This window comes from Salvelinus fontinalis, chromosome 2 (genome assembly GCF_029448725.1).
Source record: "Salvelinus fontinalis isolate EN_2023a chromosome 2, ASM2944872v1, whole genome shotgun sequence".
NCBI lineage: Eukaryota > Metazoa > Chordata > Actinopteri > Salmoniformes > Salmonidae > Salvelinus > Salvelinus fontinalis.
Genome location: NC_074666.1, coordinates 80,238,835 through 80,257,336, shown reverse-complemented (window position 1 = coordinate 80,257,336; position 18,502 = coordinate 80,238,835). Strand labels below are relative to the sequence as shown.

At 42.5% G+C, this 18,502-nt stretch overlaps 1 protein-coding gene across 2 annotated transcripts in view; it reads left to right on the top strand.

Annotated features, from left to right (window-relative positions):
• The window catches only part of mpp2a (MAGUK p55 scaffold protein 2a), a 31,175-nt gene that overhangs the window by 8,655 nt on the left and 4,018 nt on the right, over positions 1-18,502 (top strand). The window contains exons 1-8 of one of the 2 annotated variants that reach the window (XM_055889473.1): positions 2,642-2,728; positions 7,321-7,538; positions 9,361-9,464; positions 13,965-14,117; positions 14,315-14,470; positions 14,802-15,029; positions 16,298-16,429; positions 16,612-16,717. In XM_055889473.1, the coding sequence (XP_055745448.1) occupies positions 7,325-7,538; positions 9,361-9,464; positions 13,965-14,117; positions 14,315-14,470; positions 14,802-15,029; positions 16,298-16,429; positions 16,612-16,717 (1,093 nt within the window). In that variant the 5' untranslated portion in view covers positions 2,642-2,728; positions 7,321-7,324. Of the gene's footprint in view, positions 1-2,631; positions 2,729-7,320; positions 7,539-9,360; positions 9,465-13,964; positions 14,118-14,314; positions 14,471-14,801; positions 15,030-16,297; positions 16,430-16,611; positions 16,718-18,502 lie in introns of those variants that run through there. The other variant, XM_055889474.1, reaches the window with a different exon arrangement.

The following is an 18,502-nucleotide window of genomic DNA, read 5'->3' as shown; positions in this document are numbered from 1 at the left end:
TCTCTGTCTCTCTTTCTCTCTGTCTGTCTTCCCTCCCTTCCAGTCTCCCTTTTGTCTCTCTCACTCTCTGTCTCCCTCTCCTTCTTTGTCTGGTTTCTTCCCACTTTTTGTCGCACTCTCACTTTCTCTCTCTCTCTCTCTCTTTCTATGTATCATGCTCTCTCTTAAACCATCTCCTTTCAGCATTTGACATATACAGAACCTCTGTGCATGGTTTTTACTAGCTCTTCTCTTCGGGGGGTGAGACAGTGTTTTGGTGGGGTGGTGCTGGAGTGGGGGCTCTGCTCTCTCTTTTTGTTCTCCTTTATTGCCCCCACCTCCCCATTCTTACCATACATTGAGCCTGTTGTCATGGATACAATGGATTAGCTATACCAGATGCCCACTCTGTCTGTGACGAAGGAGGCCTTTCTCTCTTGTTCGTGTCTCCTTACATTGTCCTGTGAGAATCGACACCCGCACACCGTCGAAGGGTTAGAAGAAATCCGAAACAAAGGCTTAGATTAGAGGTCTTCACCTTCCAAAATGGAACTGGGCCTTTCCCACCCGAGCCCGATATGCATAAATTAAGCATGTTTTATATAGATATCCATTCTGAACGGACCCAAGGACAACTAGACCCGTTTTGTATAGACTTGGTTGGATCCAGACCCGGTCCAATTTGATCCGAGGAAAACTACAGTAATCCCTCGTTTATCGCGGGGGTTACGTTCCGAAAATGACCCGCGATAAGTGAAATCCGCGAAATAGAAAACTTTTTTTTTTTTTACAATTAGCAACTATTACATGTATACAAATACAGTGACTCACGTGTAGGCCGTTTCACTGCTCTTCAGAGCGTTTCGTCGACATTATGGGTTTAGGAGATGTTCGAAATTACAAGATAATTTGGCCAACTTAATGTAAATTTGCCAAGCTGTTTTATGTACGTACACATAACTGCACGAGACGACAAAATGATAGCACAATTCGTAGCATGTTTTGATACAAGAAGCGGGAGTGAGTTTTTAGCGAATCAGAATGCAGAGCACAATGCACCAAAAAAAAAAAAAAATGCATTCTGAAAATCCGCGAAATAGCGAATCCGCGATAAGTGAACCGCGAAGTGGCGAGGGATCACTGTACATAATTAACCAGAGCTGATAAAGGGTGTGGGAGAGGAGGGAGAGAGAGGTGCTGCTCTAGCAGGCGGGAGATTGGCCGTACTGTGTGAGCAAGTGAAACGGGAGCAGGGAGGGAGAGACGAGAGACAGCAACCAACCAAGCCGACTTGCGCTATAGTAGACTAATAGCTGCCATAACTAGGTTATTTATCATCAAATATGATATGACTGCATCAAACCGGGAGAAGTTAGTTGAGCTAGTTAACGTTAAGCTAGTTATCTCCTAACTTTTTCCCCAACATGGAGGCTCTATGACTGTAGCCTATTGCCGCTTTGATGACTTATGATTGGCCAACAACAAGGTACCTGCTCGGTTCGCGGATCAGGCCTCGGGTACTCGGGTACAGGTAGATTCGTGAAGACCTCTAGCTCAGGTGCAAAAATATGGGCAAGACAAAATATTTAAGTGCCTTTGAACGGGGTATGTTAGTAGGTGCCAGAACTGCAACACTGCTGGGATTTTTACTCTCAACAGTTTCCCGTGTGTATCAAGAATGGTCCACCACCCAAAGGACATCCAGCCAACTTGACACAACTGTGGGAAGCATTGGAATCAACATCGGCCAGCATCCCTGTGGAAGGCTTTCAACACCTTGTAGAGTCCATGCCCCGACGAATTGAGGCTGTTCTGAGTGCAAAACGGGTCGCAACTCAATGTTAGGACGGTGTTCCTAATGTATTGTGCACTCAGTGTATATAAATCAAGGAAAACATCAGTGCTTATTGGTAGTCTATCATTCAAACTTGAATATAATCTGCTGATGGGAAAACAGCGCTCCCTACTGGTGAATATTATTCTAAGAAAAATGCTCGTATGCACCTGTTGGATTCTATGCTGGTGTAAATGTGTATCGTTACTGTACATTAGAGCTCTTCATGGATCCACTTGTAGCCGAATACACGGTCGGATCGAGAATTGTAAATAATGTCACAGGTTGGATCTGATATGATTGTCGGGTCTCAGTTATGTGTAATTTTAACTGGCGTGTCCAGAAGAACCCATACAGATCGTAACGCGACTACTACTTTAGAGAGAGAGAGAGAGAGAAATTGCAGTAACCTACACACACAGCACGGCCCCTGCCCCTCTCTCTACCTCCTCTCCCTCGTGCTTTATCAGCTCAGGTTAATTAAGTAGCTTTAAAATGGATCAAATCGGACCGGGTCTGGATCTGACCAGGTCTATACGGAACGGGTCTAGTTGTCCTCGGGTCTGTTCGTAACAAGTTTTATATTTTTTTAATTAATTTATGCATATCGGTTCCGGATGGGAAAGCCCCAGGTCCATTTCGGAGCGGGTCCAATTTTTTAGATCCGTGAAGGCCTCTACCATACATTTTAGCTCTGATGACTGCATTCAAAATGGATGTCTGTTCTGGCTCACATGAGGTTAACACTCTCAATACAAAGGAATTTTTGATTAAACGAAATGTTTATTAATGTTGCCCCCCTCTATCTTTCTCTCTAGATCGCTCTCTCTCTCTCTTCCTCTCCTCTCTGCCGGCAGCTGACACAGTTTGACTAAAGCCTCAACATGCCTGTGGCATCGACTGGCACAGAGCCTGGTGAGTTTTGTTTTCCTCTCCCTTCCTTTCCTTCCTCCATTCCCTACTTTCCTCCCGCCATCCCTCCTTTCCTTCCTCTATCCCCCTCTTCCTCCTCTCCTCCCTTACCCAACCCATTACCTTTCTCTGTAGCTCTGATAAATGGGGCCGTCGCACATTCTATACGACACCCACATCCATAAACACACCACACAGCCATTAGGACCGACAGTTTCTCACTGCCGCAGCCAGAAAAGGTCTACTTTAATGAAGCCAAATAATGTGGCCCCTAAATGGAGATTGAACTGACACTGTTACTTCCTGGAAGTAGACCCATTTTTCACTGCTTGTCCAGATAGCTGCCGCCATCTTTTCTGCATACGTTTTGGGCTGTGGTGGAGGGCGTCTTGGGTCACACTTTACATTAAAGGGCAATCTAGAGTTGCTGCATCCATTTGTTGACTTATAAATGAATGATACGTACCCATTGATTCTTGAAGAATATAACTTAGAAATGCCTCATGAGCATAGTTCAAATGCCGTAACCCATCAGAAGCCAAAAGAAGCTTGTTTTACTCCAAAGTTTTTTAAACAAAGTAAATGTAAACAAACACCGTGGAGCCTCTAAGAATGGTTAACATGATAATGTTGACATCATGGATGGTCAGTCCTTGCATCCATAGCTCTGTCTGTGAATTACAGAGTGATTACATTTCTCCAGCCTCATCCCCTCAGCTTTTTACTGAAACAGTGGTTGGAAAACACTTTATTATTGTTTCAACTGCTGATTGCCCCTTTAAGATACACAAATGCTACCCAGCAGTGATATAGAGAAAAGATGCTGTATGAGCACGTTTATTTTCGCTGTGAGAGCGATACCACAAAATGGACTGTTTTTAATCAATAGCAGAAGATGGTCAACTGAGATCTTGGGCAGACTATATATGAGATACTATGACATTATAGTATACAGGCAATTGATTGTGACTAACTATACTCATTCAAGGGTTTTTCTTTATTTTTACTATTTTCTATATTATGGAATAATAGTGAAGACATAAAAATTATGAAATATCACATATGGAATCACATAGTAACCAAAAAAGTGTTAAACAAATCCAAATATATATTATATTAACCTGTCTAGGATCAGCGTGGCGCTAGCGGCACACCCCCCCCCCCCCCCCCCCCCACTGAAAAACCAGTGCCGCGAAATTCAAAAAAAATATTTTTTTAAAATATTTAACTTTCACACATTAAAGTCCAATACAGCTAATGAAAGACACAGATCTTGTGAATCCAGTCAACATTTCCGATTTTTAAAATGTTTTACAGGGAAGACACAATATGTAAAGATGTACATCTATTACCTAAAAACACATTAGCATAATCCACCATCTTTTATTTGTCCACCAACACCAGTAGCCATCACCAATTCGGCTAAACTAAGATATTTATAGCCCCTAACCAACAAAAAAACTCATTAGATGACAGTCTGATAACATATTTATGGTATGGGATAGGTTTTGTTAGAAAAAAGTGCATATTTCAGGTAGATGGCATAGTTTACAATTGCACCCACCGTCACAAATGGACTAGAATAATTACAATGAGCAACGTGTTTACCTAACTACTAATCATCAAACATTTCGTAAAAATACACAGCATACACGAATCGAAAGACACAGATCCTGTGAATACAGACAATATTTCAGATTTTCTAAGTGTCTTACAGCGAAAACACAATAAATCGTTATATTAGCTTAGCACATAGCAATTAGCAGCCCAGCATTGATTCTAGCCAAAGTGAGCGATAAAAGTCAACATCGCCAAAAGATATTAATTTTTTCACTAACCTTCTCAGAATTCTTCCGATGACACTCCTGTAACATCACATTACAACATGCATATACAGTTTGATCGAAAATGTTTATATTTAGCCACCAAAATCATGGTTAGACAATGTGAAATGTAGACAAGCTGGTAAAGAAAAAGTCCTTGCGCCACTTAGACAGTGATCTACTCTTATACATAAATACTCATAAACGTGACTAAAAAATATAGGGTGGACAGGGATTGATAGACAATTTAATTCTTAATACAATTGCGTTATTACATTTTTTAATTTATCCTTACTTTTCAATACAGTTTGCGCCAAGCGAAGCTACGTCAAAAAACATGGCGTCCTAAGCCACTAAAATGTTTCGACAGAAACACGATTTATCATAATAAAAATGTCCTACCTTGAGCTGTTCTTCCATCAGTATCTTGGGCAAAGGATCCTTTCTTGGGAGAAATCGTCTTTTGGTGGAAAGCTGTCCTCTTGCCATGTGGAAATGTCAACTGCGTTCGGGATGAACTGAAAAGCGTGCCCAACTTTTCACATCGTTGCAAAAATAAATGTCCCAAAATCGCACTAAACGGATATAAATTGCTATAAAACGCTTTAAATTAACTACCTTATGATGTTTTTAACTCCTATAATGAGTGAAAAGATGACCGGAGAAATATAACAGGCTAAACTAACGCTTGGAACAGGTGCGCGCCGGTGTCCTCTAGGCTCATGACGCAGCTCCAAAAGAATGACTAGCTTCAGGGTTTTTTCATTTGTAGGGCCTGTGAACGCGCAATCGACCCCATTGGAATCGTCATCACGTAAAGGCATCCAGGGGAAGACGTAAGAAGTGTCCGTATAGTCATAGCAATGACAGTGCCCTTTTAACTGACTTCAGAAGAGTGGCCAACATTTCTCAAATCTGACTCCATGTCAGGGAAATTGCTGTAGAATGGGCTCTGTTCCACTTAGAGACAAAATTTCAACTCCTATAGAAACTATAGACTGTTTTCTATCCAATAATAATAATAATATGCATATTGTACGATCAAGGATTTTGTGGGAAGCCGTTTAAAAAATTAGCCAAATTAGCATAAATAGTCTAAACAGCGCCCCCATCCCCAACAGGTTAAAAATCTTTCAAAGTAGCAACCCTTTGCCATGATGCCAGCTTTGCACACTCTTGGCATTCTCTAAACCAGCTTCATGAGGTAGTCAATTGGAATGCATTTCAATTAATAGGTGTGCCTTGTTAAAAGTTAATTTGTTTAATTTCTTTCCTTCTTAATGCGTTTGAGCCAATCTGTCACGTCCTGACCTTAGTTCCGTTTTTGGGTCTCTATTTTAGTTTGGTCAGGGCGTGAGTTAGGGTGGGCAGTCTATGCTCTTTTTTCTAGGTTGTTGTTTTTCTATGTGTTTGGCCTGGTGTGGTTCCCAATCAGAGGCAGCTGTTTATCGTTGTCTCTGATTGGGAGCCATATTTAGGTAGCCTGTTTTCCATTGTGTGTTGTGGGTGATTGTTTCCTGTGTTAGTTTCACATTTCAGGACTGTTTCGGTTTTCGTTATCATTCACTTTGTTATTTTTGTATTTTGTCGTGTTCAGTTTTATTAAACTATCATGGACACTTACCACGCTGCGTATTGGTCCGATCCTTCATAATCCTCGTCGGAAGAGGAGGAAAATCGTTACACAATCAGGGGTGGTACACAGCAGATAGCCCTATTTGGTAAAAGACCAAGTCCATTTCATGGCAAGAATCACTCAAATAAGCAAAGAGTTACCTCTGCTACAGAATAAGTTCATTAGAGTTACCAGCCTCAGAAATTGCAGCCCAAATAAATACTTCACAGAGTTCAAGTAACAAACATATCTCAACATCAACTGTTCAGAGGAGACTGCGGGAATCAGGCCTTCATGGTCGAATTTCTGCAAAGAAACCACTACTTAACATATATCTTGAATAACGTGCCAACCGGAGAATTACATTGACTTCAGTTGAGCGAGGGAACGGAGCTGCCTCTCACGTGTGTTCAATGCGTGGTCACCTCATAGCAGTGATTACTCATTCCTGTCTACTTCGGCCCCCCTTCACATTAGAGTCATCAGACAAAGTTCTATTGACTGTTGACATCTAGTGGAAGCCGTAGGAAGTGGAAACTCATCCATATCCCGCTGTAATTTCATTGGGAGCTTGGTTGAAAATCTAGCAGCCTCAGACAAAATCCAAAGAGGAAGTGGAACTTCTCAGGTTTTTGTCTGCCATATGTGTTCTGTTATGCTCACAGACATAATTCAAACAGTTTTAGAAACTCCAGAGTGTTTTCTATCCAATACTAATAATAATATGCATATATTAGCAACTATGACTGAGGAGCAGGCTGTTTACTCTGGGCACCTCTGTGCACCTTTCATCCAAGCTACTCAATACTGCCCCTGCAGCCATAAGAAGTTAAGGACACCAATAATAAGAAGAGACTTGCTTTGGCCAAGAAACACAAGCAATTTGCATTAGACCGGGGGAATCTGTCCTTTGGTCTGATGAGTTTGAGATTTTTGGTTCCAACCACCGTGTCTTTGTGAGACGCAGAGTAGGTGAATGGATGATCTCTGCATGTGTGGTTCCCACAGTGAAGCATGGAGGAGGAGGTGTGATGGTGTGGGTGTGCTTTGCTGGTAACACTGTCAGTGATTTATTTAGAATTCAAGGCACACTTAACAAGCGATATGCCATCCCATCTGGTTTGTGCTTAGTGGGCCTATCATTTTTTTTTCAACAGGACAATGACCCAACACACATCCAGGCTGTGTAAGCGCTATTTGACCAAGAAGGAGAGTGATGGAGTGCTGCATCAGATGACCTGGCCTCCACATTCACCCGATCTCAACCCAATTGAGATGGTTTGGGATGAGTTGGACTGCCGAGTGAAGAAAAAGCAGCCAACAAGTGTTCACCTCATGTTGGAACTTCTTCAAGACTGTTGGAAAAGCACTCCAGGTGAACCTGGTTGAGAGAATGCTAAGAGTGTGCAGAGCTGTAATCAAGGCAAAGGGTGGTGTGGTTGATTAATTTCTGTACTACCAAAGAGAGAGAGAGAGAGACAAACTTCCAACACCAGTCAGAGTTATACTTAAACTACACCTTTAATAATAATTAAGCTTTGCAATAGCATTTGACTTTCAACAATTCACTATCTCTAATGAATAGTTGAGAGTGTCAACATAATGGCAACTGAGATCTTTTATAGCAAAGATCCACCCCCCTAGTCGACATGACAAACCACAGACAATAGGAACTGTTCACAAAGAAAGACTTTTACTTGAGAGAGGAGTATCCCATAGCCAGATAGCATTCACTATAAATTATCGTTCAGTTTGGTCTCGAAGACGAGGTTCTAATCTCGTTCCTGGTATTTCATAGTACAAAAACACCAACTCATCCAATGGCATAAATCAATTGTCAACTCTAGATACTCCCATCTCAAGTAAACCCCACTCCTGGACAAGCTCTTTGAGGGTAGTGAGCCTCTAGGTCATATACTATCTCAAGATAAGTGCAACATCAGAGGGGACATACAATGGTTCCAGACACTGCCATACCCCTCCCCCCAATGGGAAAAGGAGGGAGTGACTGGCGTACAGACAGGGAGACAAGTAATTGGTTCCCCATTAATCACGCCATCCCTTCACATGGTCTAAGAATAGGTAAAGACACATTCACATAAGAAGACAATGTTCCATTCTGTCCTCTTCCCTTTCTGATATTCTGCATAGCACCAGGGACATGTGAAAGACAAGCCTGACCTCTCCCCTCTCTGGGCCCCAAGTGACTGAGCCCTAGCTGAGAAGGGAAAGTGCACCTGCCAACACTATAGTCCAAAGGGATACATTCTAATGACAAGTATCTCACATAAGCATATTATGCAAATAAAACATCTTATCTATGTTACCCAACTAATTCTGATTCATCCGCCACAGTGGCTACTTTGAAGAATCTAAAATCTAAAATACATTTTGATTTGTTTAACACTTCTTTGGTTACTACATGATTCCATGTGTTATTTCATAGTTTTGGTGTCTTCACTATTATTCTACAATGTAGAAAATAGTAAAAAATTAAGAAAAACCCTTGAATGAGTATGTGTGTCCAAACTTTTGACTGATACTGTATATATACTTTTAAAGTCCTTATATCCTTTACTGGAGAGTGGCATGCTAACGACATGCTAATGTCGTATAGATATATGACATTGTTAGTCACTCATAGCTTAGTCACTCATACTGTAGCTGAGCCACTCATTGTTAGTCACTCATAGCTTAGTCACTCATAGCTTGGTGCAGAAATGCAGAGGCAGCATACAGATCAAAATCTTGTTTAACTTGGGGAGCTTGCTGACTGGGGTGTAAATTGAATTTAAAGTCTGTAAAACAATAGTTTACTTTATACATTTAGCTGCATGCTGAAGGTTTTATGAGATAAAGCTAAAACTGATGATCCATTCAAGGTTCTTACAGTATTTGTGGGGCCCACAACTAGATCACATGGTCCGCTTAGATCACATGGTCTCGAAAACCTCCTGAACCTTAGCTGTAGAAATGTGATAACTCCTCCAAAGCGTTGCCTTTAAGTTTGACTTGCCATCGCAAAAGGGCGAGTCTTTCCTCTTTGCAAGGGTCAGTCCTGAACTCAGTCCCATGTAGTGAAGCTGGGTGTAACTCGTTCCTCTGAATCTGTATCTGTGTTTCTGTGTCGCTGTGTGAAGCTGGGTGTAACTCGTTCCTCTGAATCTGTAATTGTGTTTCTGTGTCTCTTTGTATAGCGGCACCCCCCCAGGTCCTGGATACCCTGAGTGACAGCAACAGCTCCACCACCGCCAATGACCTGGACCTCATCTTCCTCAAGGGCATCATAGACAGCCCCGTGGTGAGAAAGAGAGAGACCTAGTACACACACATTCAAACATGGCAGGATGTATTCACACACAGGCCTACAGAGAGCCTCGTAGTGAGTCAGAGAAAGGTGAAATATGTAGGTCTAGTATGTAGGGTTACACACACACACACACACACACACACACACACACACACACACACACACACACACACACACACACACACACACACACACACACACACACACACACACACACACACACACACACAAACCAGAGAGAGTGATTGAATAAGGCCCACAGTCCTAAAACCAAGAAATTCCAGTGCCAAAAAGACACTGCACGTTCCCAGAAGCTATAACACATTCAAGCCTTCACAAACTCACAACCCTGTATGGCAACAGTGACAATGCCATGTGAACTGACACTCGTGAGAGGCATCACAGCATGTAATTGCAACTGATACCCGCCTTCTGCCGACATGTATTTTAAAAAAGGTGAGACGGATCAACCTTTCCAAAATCCGTTCAAGGATTTATTACCAAATGAAAATAGCAGCGAGAGCTGTAAGTCATTACAACACTCTACATGGCTGAGGGGAAGTGGAAACCACGGCTGTGAACAAAGGAGACAGAAAGGGGAATCATTCAATTGCTTAGGAAATAAATGGAGTGTTTAGCTTTTTGTATAATTTATGATCCCCAAAGAGAAGGGTCGTGCACCTTTTAATTGAAGTCTTGCTCAGTGATTAAAGGGGAAGTGTCTAGGTACTGTTACTGGAAATACAGGGGGATGTTCTGGAACAAAGGCTACTAAGACACATATCATTTTTTTTTAAAGCACAACAGGTCTTGATTATTTTGTTATTCATTTATTCATGATTAGTTGGGGCCAGTGAATGTAACTATTTAAATGAGGTACTCTGTTGTGTCAAGGAGGACTGATGAAGAGGGTAATATGATCTCAAGCTAGTCGACAGCTGAGGATGTGGAACTGTCATGCCTCAGCACTAATGACTGCTACTGGACCGCTTTGATGTCAGCTGACGAGAGGAATCTCTCTCGCTCTCTCTCTCCAATCAAATCAAATTGTATTTGTCACGTGCGCCGAATACAACAGGTGTAGACCTTACAGTGAAATGCTTACTTACAAGCCCTTAACCAACAATGCAGTTTTAAGAAAATACCCCCAAAAGTAAGAGATAAAAATAACAAATAATTAAAGAGCAGCAGTAAAATAACAATAGCGGGGCTATAAACAGATGGTAGTGGTATAGAGTCAATGTGCGGGGGCACCCGGTGTCAAGGTAATTGAGGTAATATGTACATGTAGGTAGAGAAATTAAAGTGACTATGCATAGATAATAACAGAGAGTAGCAGCAGCGTAGAAGAGAGGGGGGAGGGCAATGCAAATAGTCTGGGTAGCCATTTGATTAGATTTGCTGGAGTCTTATGGCATGGGAGTAGAAGCTGTTTAGAAGCCTCTTGGACCTAGACTTGGCGCTCCGGTACTGCTTGCCGTGCGGTAGCAGAGAGAACAGTCTATGACTAGGCTGGCTGAAGTCTTTGACAACTTTTAGGGCCTTCTTCTGACACCGCCTGGTATAGAGGTCCTGGATGGCAGGAAGATTGGCTTCAGTGATGTACTTGGCCATACGCACTACCCTCTGTAGTGCCTCTCGTCAGAGGCCGAGCAGTTTCCATACCAGGCAGTGATGAAACCAGTCAGGATGCTCTCGATGGTGCAGCTGTAAAACCATTTGAGGATCTGAGGACCCATGCCAAATCTTTTCAGTCTCCTGAGGGGGAATAGGTTTTGTCTTTCCCTCTTTCCCTCTTGGTGTGCTTGGACCATGTTAATTTGTTGGTGATGTGGACGCCAAGGAACTTGAAGCTCTCATTCTGCTTCACTACAGCCCCGTTGATGAGAATGGGGGCGTACTCGGTCCTCCTTTTCATGTAGTCCACAATCATCTCCTTTGTCTTGATCACGTCGAGGGAGAGGTTGTTGTCCTTGCACCACAAGGTCAGGTCTCTGTCTTCTTTTCTCTATAGGCTGTCTCATCGTTGTCGGTGATCAGGCCTACCACTGTTGTGTCATCGGCAAACTTAATGATGGTGTTGGAGTCGTGCCTGGCCGTGCAGTCATAAGTGAAAAGGGAGTACAGGAGGAGACTGAGCACACATCCCAGAGGGGCCCCCTCGTTGAGGATCAGCGTGGCGGATGTGTTGTTGCCTACCCTTACCACCTGGAGGTGGCCCGTCAGGATGTCCAGGATCCAGTTGCAGAGGGAGGTGTTTATTCCCAGGGTCCTTAGCTTAGTGATAAGCTTTGAGAGCACTATTGTGTTGAATGCTGAGCTGTAGTCAATGAATGGCATTCTCACATAAGTGTTTATTTTGGCAACGTGTGAAAGAGCAGTGAGGAGTGCTGTAGAGATTGCATCATCTGTGGATCTGTTGGGGTGGTATGCAAATTGGAGTGGGTCTAGGGTTTCTGGGATAATGGTGTTGATGTGAGCTATGACCAGCCTTTCAATGCATTTCATGGCTACAAATGTGAGTGCTATGGCTCAGTAGTCATTTAGGCAGGTTACCTTAGTGTTCTTGGGCACAGGGACTATGGTGGTCTGCTTGAAACATGTTGGTATTACAGACTCAGACAGGGAGAGGTTGAAATTGTACAGAGTACATGTCCTGGTAATCTGTCTGGCCCTGCGGACTTGTGAATGTTGACCTGTTTAAAGGTCTTACTCACATCGGCTGCGGAGAGCGTGATCACACAGTCGTCCAGAACAGCTGATGCTTTCATGCATGTTTCAGTGTTACTTGCCTCGAAGCGAGCTTAGAAATTATTTAGCTCTTCTGGTAGGCTCGTGTCACTGGGAAGCTTTCGGCTGTGCTTCCCTTTGTATTTTGTAATAGTTTGCAAGCCCTGCCACATCCAACGAGCTTCGGAGCCGGTGTTGTACGATTTGATCTTAGTCCTGTATTGACACTTTGCCTGTTTGATGGTTTGTCGGAGGGCGTAGCGGGATTTCTTATAAGCTTTCTCTCTCTCTTCTCTCTTTTCTCTCTTGCATGCACCCACGCACGCACACACACACAAACACACAGGCTCTCCCCTACAGGGGAAATGAGAAGTTACAGCCCAGACTAAAAATAGCACTCCTAATGGAGGCCTGACATTGATTTGCCTATAAGCACAGTTTGTCAATGAACCAGATATAAGGTGTATGTGCACTCCTAGTCCACCAGGTGGCATGATTACCAAAGAGTTTAAATTACAGTTTTGGTCTTGCAGTGAGGCCCATATACTCTGTGTAGGTGGGTCACATTGCCCTTAAGTGTTGATCCCAGTACAGATTTGCTTAATCCCTCTTCATAGTAAGTTTACATTTAAGGAAGGATAGGGTGATCCTAAATCTGCTCTTATGACAACCACTGGGCTAGAAGCCTAAATTCCTGGCTGGTGCCAGATGCCACTCAGTCCCAGACCTCAGGGTCGTGTCTGGCCCATCCCTTCAGTTGTTAATGTCCAGTAATTCTCTGAATAATTACTTTCTAACATCTGCTTTTACATTAAAGACATGATCATCTGACTTTGAACTCAATTCCCTCTGTGAATGAACTACAAAGGGAAAGTCAGTCAGTCAGCCAGGCTTTCTTAATAAGGACATTTTGGGCGGATCTTGGAGCTTCTGTGAAATATTAATGGCTTCCACTCTACTTTGATGAAAAATACTTAATTAATCAGATAAAAGTCACAGAGAACTAAAAAAAGTACAAAAAATTTAATTGAAAGATTTTAATATATATTTTAAGGTGCAAAGTATGTGTACTATTTTTAAAGTACCCAAAACCATTCTGAAGCATACTTATTTCCATCTTAAAGAGATTCTCCAGTACTTTTAAATACTTTATAGCCAGTAGTTCTGAAAATTGTGTGTGCATTTTGCTAGCTGTCACTCAAATGGTGAGGGGCTGAAGAACATTGGCTAGAACTCAAATTGTTAGGGGGCTGACCCACGTGGGAGAAAATATACGAAAAATGTCGCAGTACAGCTTCCAGAAAAACAGTCGCTTTCAAACTAGGGATTTCGTAGCTTATTGAGTTAAAACAGTAATTCTGCTCATAGATTATGCATGCATGAACTGCACATTGACACATCCAGCCCAAAGCGTGAGATTTAAAAAAATGTTTTAAAAAAAGTTCCAGAGCATGTCTTTAATAAGTATACATTTGTATTTCAAATATGTATTCAAATAAAAGTATAGGTGTGTGTGTGTCTCCTTATGTATCCTTGTGTCTCCTTTTAGTGTTGTGGTGTCTCTCTTGTTGTGATGTGTGTTTTGTCCTATATTTTTATTGAATTTGTATTTTTAATCCCAGCTCCCCTCCCCGCATGAGGCCTTTTGCCTTTTGGTAGGCCGTCATTGTAAATAAAAATTTGTTGTTAACTGACTTGCCTAGTTAAAAAGAAAATCTATTAAAAAAATAAATATAACAATTAAAAAAAAATGTCCCGTAGGAGCCAGAGAGTCTGGAAGAGACCAGGTTGGAGGCAGTGAGGGACAACAACGTAGAGCTGGTCGAGGAGATCCTCAGAGAGCTGAGTCCCTTCACACACCAAAGCAACAGCGCAGCAGAGCTCACTCGCATCCTCAACGAACCCCACTTTCAGGTGCACACACAGAAGCACACATAGTGTGCACACACACCCACCCCCATTAAACCACACACTCATGTGGACATCAATGCACGCATACACCTACCTAGACGTGCAGAGAAGAAAAGTCCTTCATCACATACTCCACTATTTAGTCTTGTGAAAGTATTTCTTGTCAATTTAATGTTCTCTCTCTGTCGACTCGTTCCCAGTCACTGCTGGAGACCCATGACTCGGTGGCGTCCCAGGTGTGTGACACCCCTCCCCCCAGCCCCTGTGCCTACATGGAGCTCCCTGTCAGCAACCAGCCCGTGCCACCAGATGCCGTCCGGATGGTGGGCATCCGCAAAGTGGCTGGTGAACACTTGGTTAGTACCGCCTTGCTCTTTGTCTATCACCTATCTGTTATAGATCGCATGGCACCCAGAGTTTAGGTGTTTTAGTCAACTCTTCCTTCTTTGGCTGAATCACAAACAGGCTAGTGGTTTTAACCATGGCGTATAATTGTAGCCGTAGTGTATCCTCATTCACGTCCTTTTTTCAAGAGAGGGAATTACCATTATTTTGTCATTTTAGATATTTGATTGAAGAGATAGGACATTGTAGAAGGACAATTAAGAGAGGAGAGAGTTTGTGCCAAAGTAGCAACACCCCCATGCCACACATCCTCATTAGTTTCTATGTTTTGAACCTGTTCAGGGCGTGACTTTCCGTGTGGAGGCGGGGGAGCTGGTGATTGCCAGGATCCTCCACGGAGGGATGATCGACCAGCAGGGACTCCTTCACGCGGGTGACATCATCAAGGAGGTGAACGGGAAGGAGGTGGGTGAGGACCCGAGGGTTCTGCAGGAGATCCTGCAGGATGCCAGCGGCAGCGTGGTGCTCAAGATCCTCCCTAGCTATCAGGAGGGCCACGCGCCAGGACAGGTAAGAGTTAACAATATAGTACCAGAGTTAACAATATAGTACCAGAGTTAACAATAAAGTACCGGAGTGAACAATAAAGTACCGGAGTGAACAATAAAGTACCGGAGTGAACAATAAAGTACCAGAGTGAACAATAAAGTACCGGAGTGAACAATAAAGTACCAGAGTGAACAATAAAGTACCAGAGTGAACAATAAAGTACCAGAGTGAACAATAAAGTACCAGAGTGAACAATAAAGTACCAGAGTGAACAATAAAGTACCAGAGTGAACAATAAAGTACCAGAGTGAACAATAAAGTACCAGAGTTAACAATAAAGTACCAGAGTTAACAATAAAGTACCGGAGTGAACAATAAAGTACCAGAGTGAACAATAAAGTACCAGAGTTAACAATAAAGTACCAGAGTGAACAATAAAGTACCAGAGTGAACAATAAAGTACCAGAGTGAACAATAAAGTACCAGAGTTAACAATAAAGTACCAGAGTTAACAATAAAGTACCAGAGTGAACAATAAAGTACCAGAGTGAACAATAAAGTACCGGAGTGAACAATAAAGTACCAGAGTGAACAATAAAGTACCAGAGTGAACAATAAAGTACCAAAGTGAACAATAAAGTACCGGAGTGAACAATAAAGTACCAGAGTGAACAATAAAGTGCCAGAGTGAACAATAAAGTACTAGAGTGAACAATAAAGTACCAGAGTGAACAATAAAGTACCAGAGTGAACAATAAAGTACCTAGGCACCAGTCTGCAAGAACTCAACCCCTTCCCCGGTTGGTTGTCATGGATACCACCAGGCCGAGTGCGCTGAGTATTCCCTTACAGTAGGTATTTTGGGAGGATTTCTTTCCTTTTATCTTCACTCGTTCCGTGGCTGGTAGGCTGTGGAAAAAAGAGGGATGGGAAGATAGTCTGAAAGTACATACCAGTTGTCAGCAGAAGGGTGTTATGGCTGCTGAGGAAGTGTTGATATTTACAGTAACGTATTTCAACTGAGGATTGTAGAAAGTGGTTTGTTTTTATGCATTCTTGTTGATAATGGCATTGATCAGCTGGAATACTGTATACAGCTGTATACTCTGAATGCACATACTGCACGCTCTAGAGGAAAACTTCCACTTCGATAAGCAAATGTAAACTTTGCAAGTTAGAAGTGTGACGAATCAAGCTTCTCCTTTTGAATTTGGCACGAAATGTTCAACACTATCCAACAGTAACAGACTCGTAACCATCTGTATGTATCTACCTCCTGTTCCCCACAGGTGTTTGTGAAGTGTCACTATGACTACGACCCGGCCAATGACAACCTGATCCCGTGTAAAGAGGCAGGGCTTAAGTTCTACACAGGTGACATCCTGCAGATCGTCAATCAGGATGACCTCAACTGGTGGCAGGTGGGTCCATAGGGAATATTTTTGCCATGTACTGTACTGTATGTAACACAAATTGTTTTGTGTACTGCTTCTGTTGTCAATACTATCAGCCTCCGTATTTGTCTACTTGTGCCTATCGGTACACGGTGTGCATGCTGGTGGGTCTAAGTACTGATGAGAGAATCATCCTGTGGATCTGTCAGGCTCGTCGTTGTGTGGAGGGAGGGAGTGCTGGGCTGATCCCCAGTCAGCTGCTAGAGGAGAAAAGAAAAGCCTTTGTCAAGCGAGACGTGGAGCTGGCCCCCGCAGGTAGGACCAGTGAATAGGGCTGTGGCAGTCATGACATTTTGCCAGATGGTTATTGCCGTGCAAAAGACTGCCGGTCTCGCGGTAATCAACCGTTAACTAACATAAACACGTTTAGTATCGCCAGGTCTCCACGCGTACAAGCCAGTGATGTTTGCCTTTGGAACATCTACATTTTTTTTTTTTAAGTATTATAAATCAATGTATTATACGTCATCACACTAAATCCATGATTTATCTTAGTCAGGTCTAAGGAAACGTTATCAAATGAAAATGTATTTTCAGAAGAACCGAATATGAGTTGGCCTACTGTATGTTATCTGGCTGTGCTCCATGCCATAGGCTGCAGGCTTGTTCATTTAGCTGACAAGATATGCTTATAACTCCCATTCTATTATTTTATTTTAACACGATTTTATAGTAAGAAGAATATAATAGAACTCAATAAAATAGAAGGATATTTTTCCCATGACAGCGAGTTTTATTTTATCCGATTTTACGGTAAGAAGAATATAATAGAGCTCAATGATATAGAAAGGAGACGTTTCCCATTGCAGAGCGAGTGCACATGTGAAGTGCACTCTATGTTGAGCATAAAACGATGATTTGAAACAGGTCCTTTGTGTTAGCTTTATCAGTTTTGTTTCATTTGTTTTCTGCCATGCGTAATATGCGGTAGGCTATGCATTGTGTAATGGCACAATCATGTTGGGTACAACCAAAGCATGACTAGAGTACATAAAAGGAGATTACTGTGACTCAATGGTCAAATTAAATTTTACTGTGGTCATGACTCATAACTGCCGGTGTAGCAGTCATTCAGTCACCCAGCAACCCTACCAGTGCAGCCCACCTTATTAACACATCATACCACTTACTGTGTCTGTCTGTCTCTCACTCCTCACAAATGAACAGACAGCTTTAAATATGAGCCAGATCGTCAGATCCTTGATGTGTAGCTTATTATGTAGAGGGGAATGATGTTGTGCTGGGCATTAGAGGTCTTCATAGATCCACCTGTACCCGAATACAGAGAACCGATCCGGGAACCGATTGGGTCTGGATCCAGAATTCTAAATAATGTCACGGGTCTGATATGATTGTCAGGGGTCTCGGCTATGTTTAATCTTAACTGACTTGTCCGAAAGGACCCGTACATATCCGAAAGGCGAATGCTACAGTAGAAAGAGATCAATTGTATAATTTACACTGCTTGCTCTTTTCACGATAGTGGCACGTGTAGCTTGTTGTTGGTCAATCATAAACCATCAAAGCGTCATAGAGCCTCCGTGGAAAGAGATATGCGATATCTAATCAATGGAAGAGGGAATTAAAAGTGAAAGGAGCTTTACCTCTCCCTCCTCTCCCTCGTGCTTTATCAGCTCTGGTTAATAACATAGGTTATAAACTTCCCTTTTCTGCTGATTCCCTTACTCAGATCGGGTCAGGATCCGACCAGGTCTATAATGAGTGGGTGTAGTTGTCCTCGGGTCCGTTCGGAATGGGTATCGATATTAAAAAATACGATTTATGCATATCGGGTCCGGGTGGGAAAGCAACAGGTCCATTTTGGAATGTTTCCAACTTTTTGGAGCAATGACCTCTACTTGGTATTGTTATATACTGCCCCCTAGTGTAAAATCAAATGGATGATTAATAAGAAAACCATGTGAATACCTGTGGATGAATGTGGATAAATGGAGTTTGTATGGAGTCATGTTTGTATGGGATTATATTTGTATGTGTCACGCCCTGACCTTAGAGAGCCTTTTTATGTCTTTATTTGGT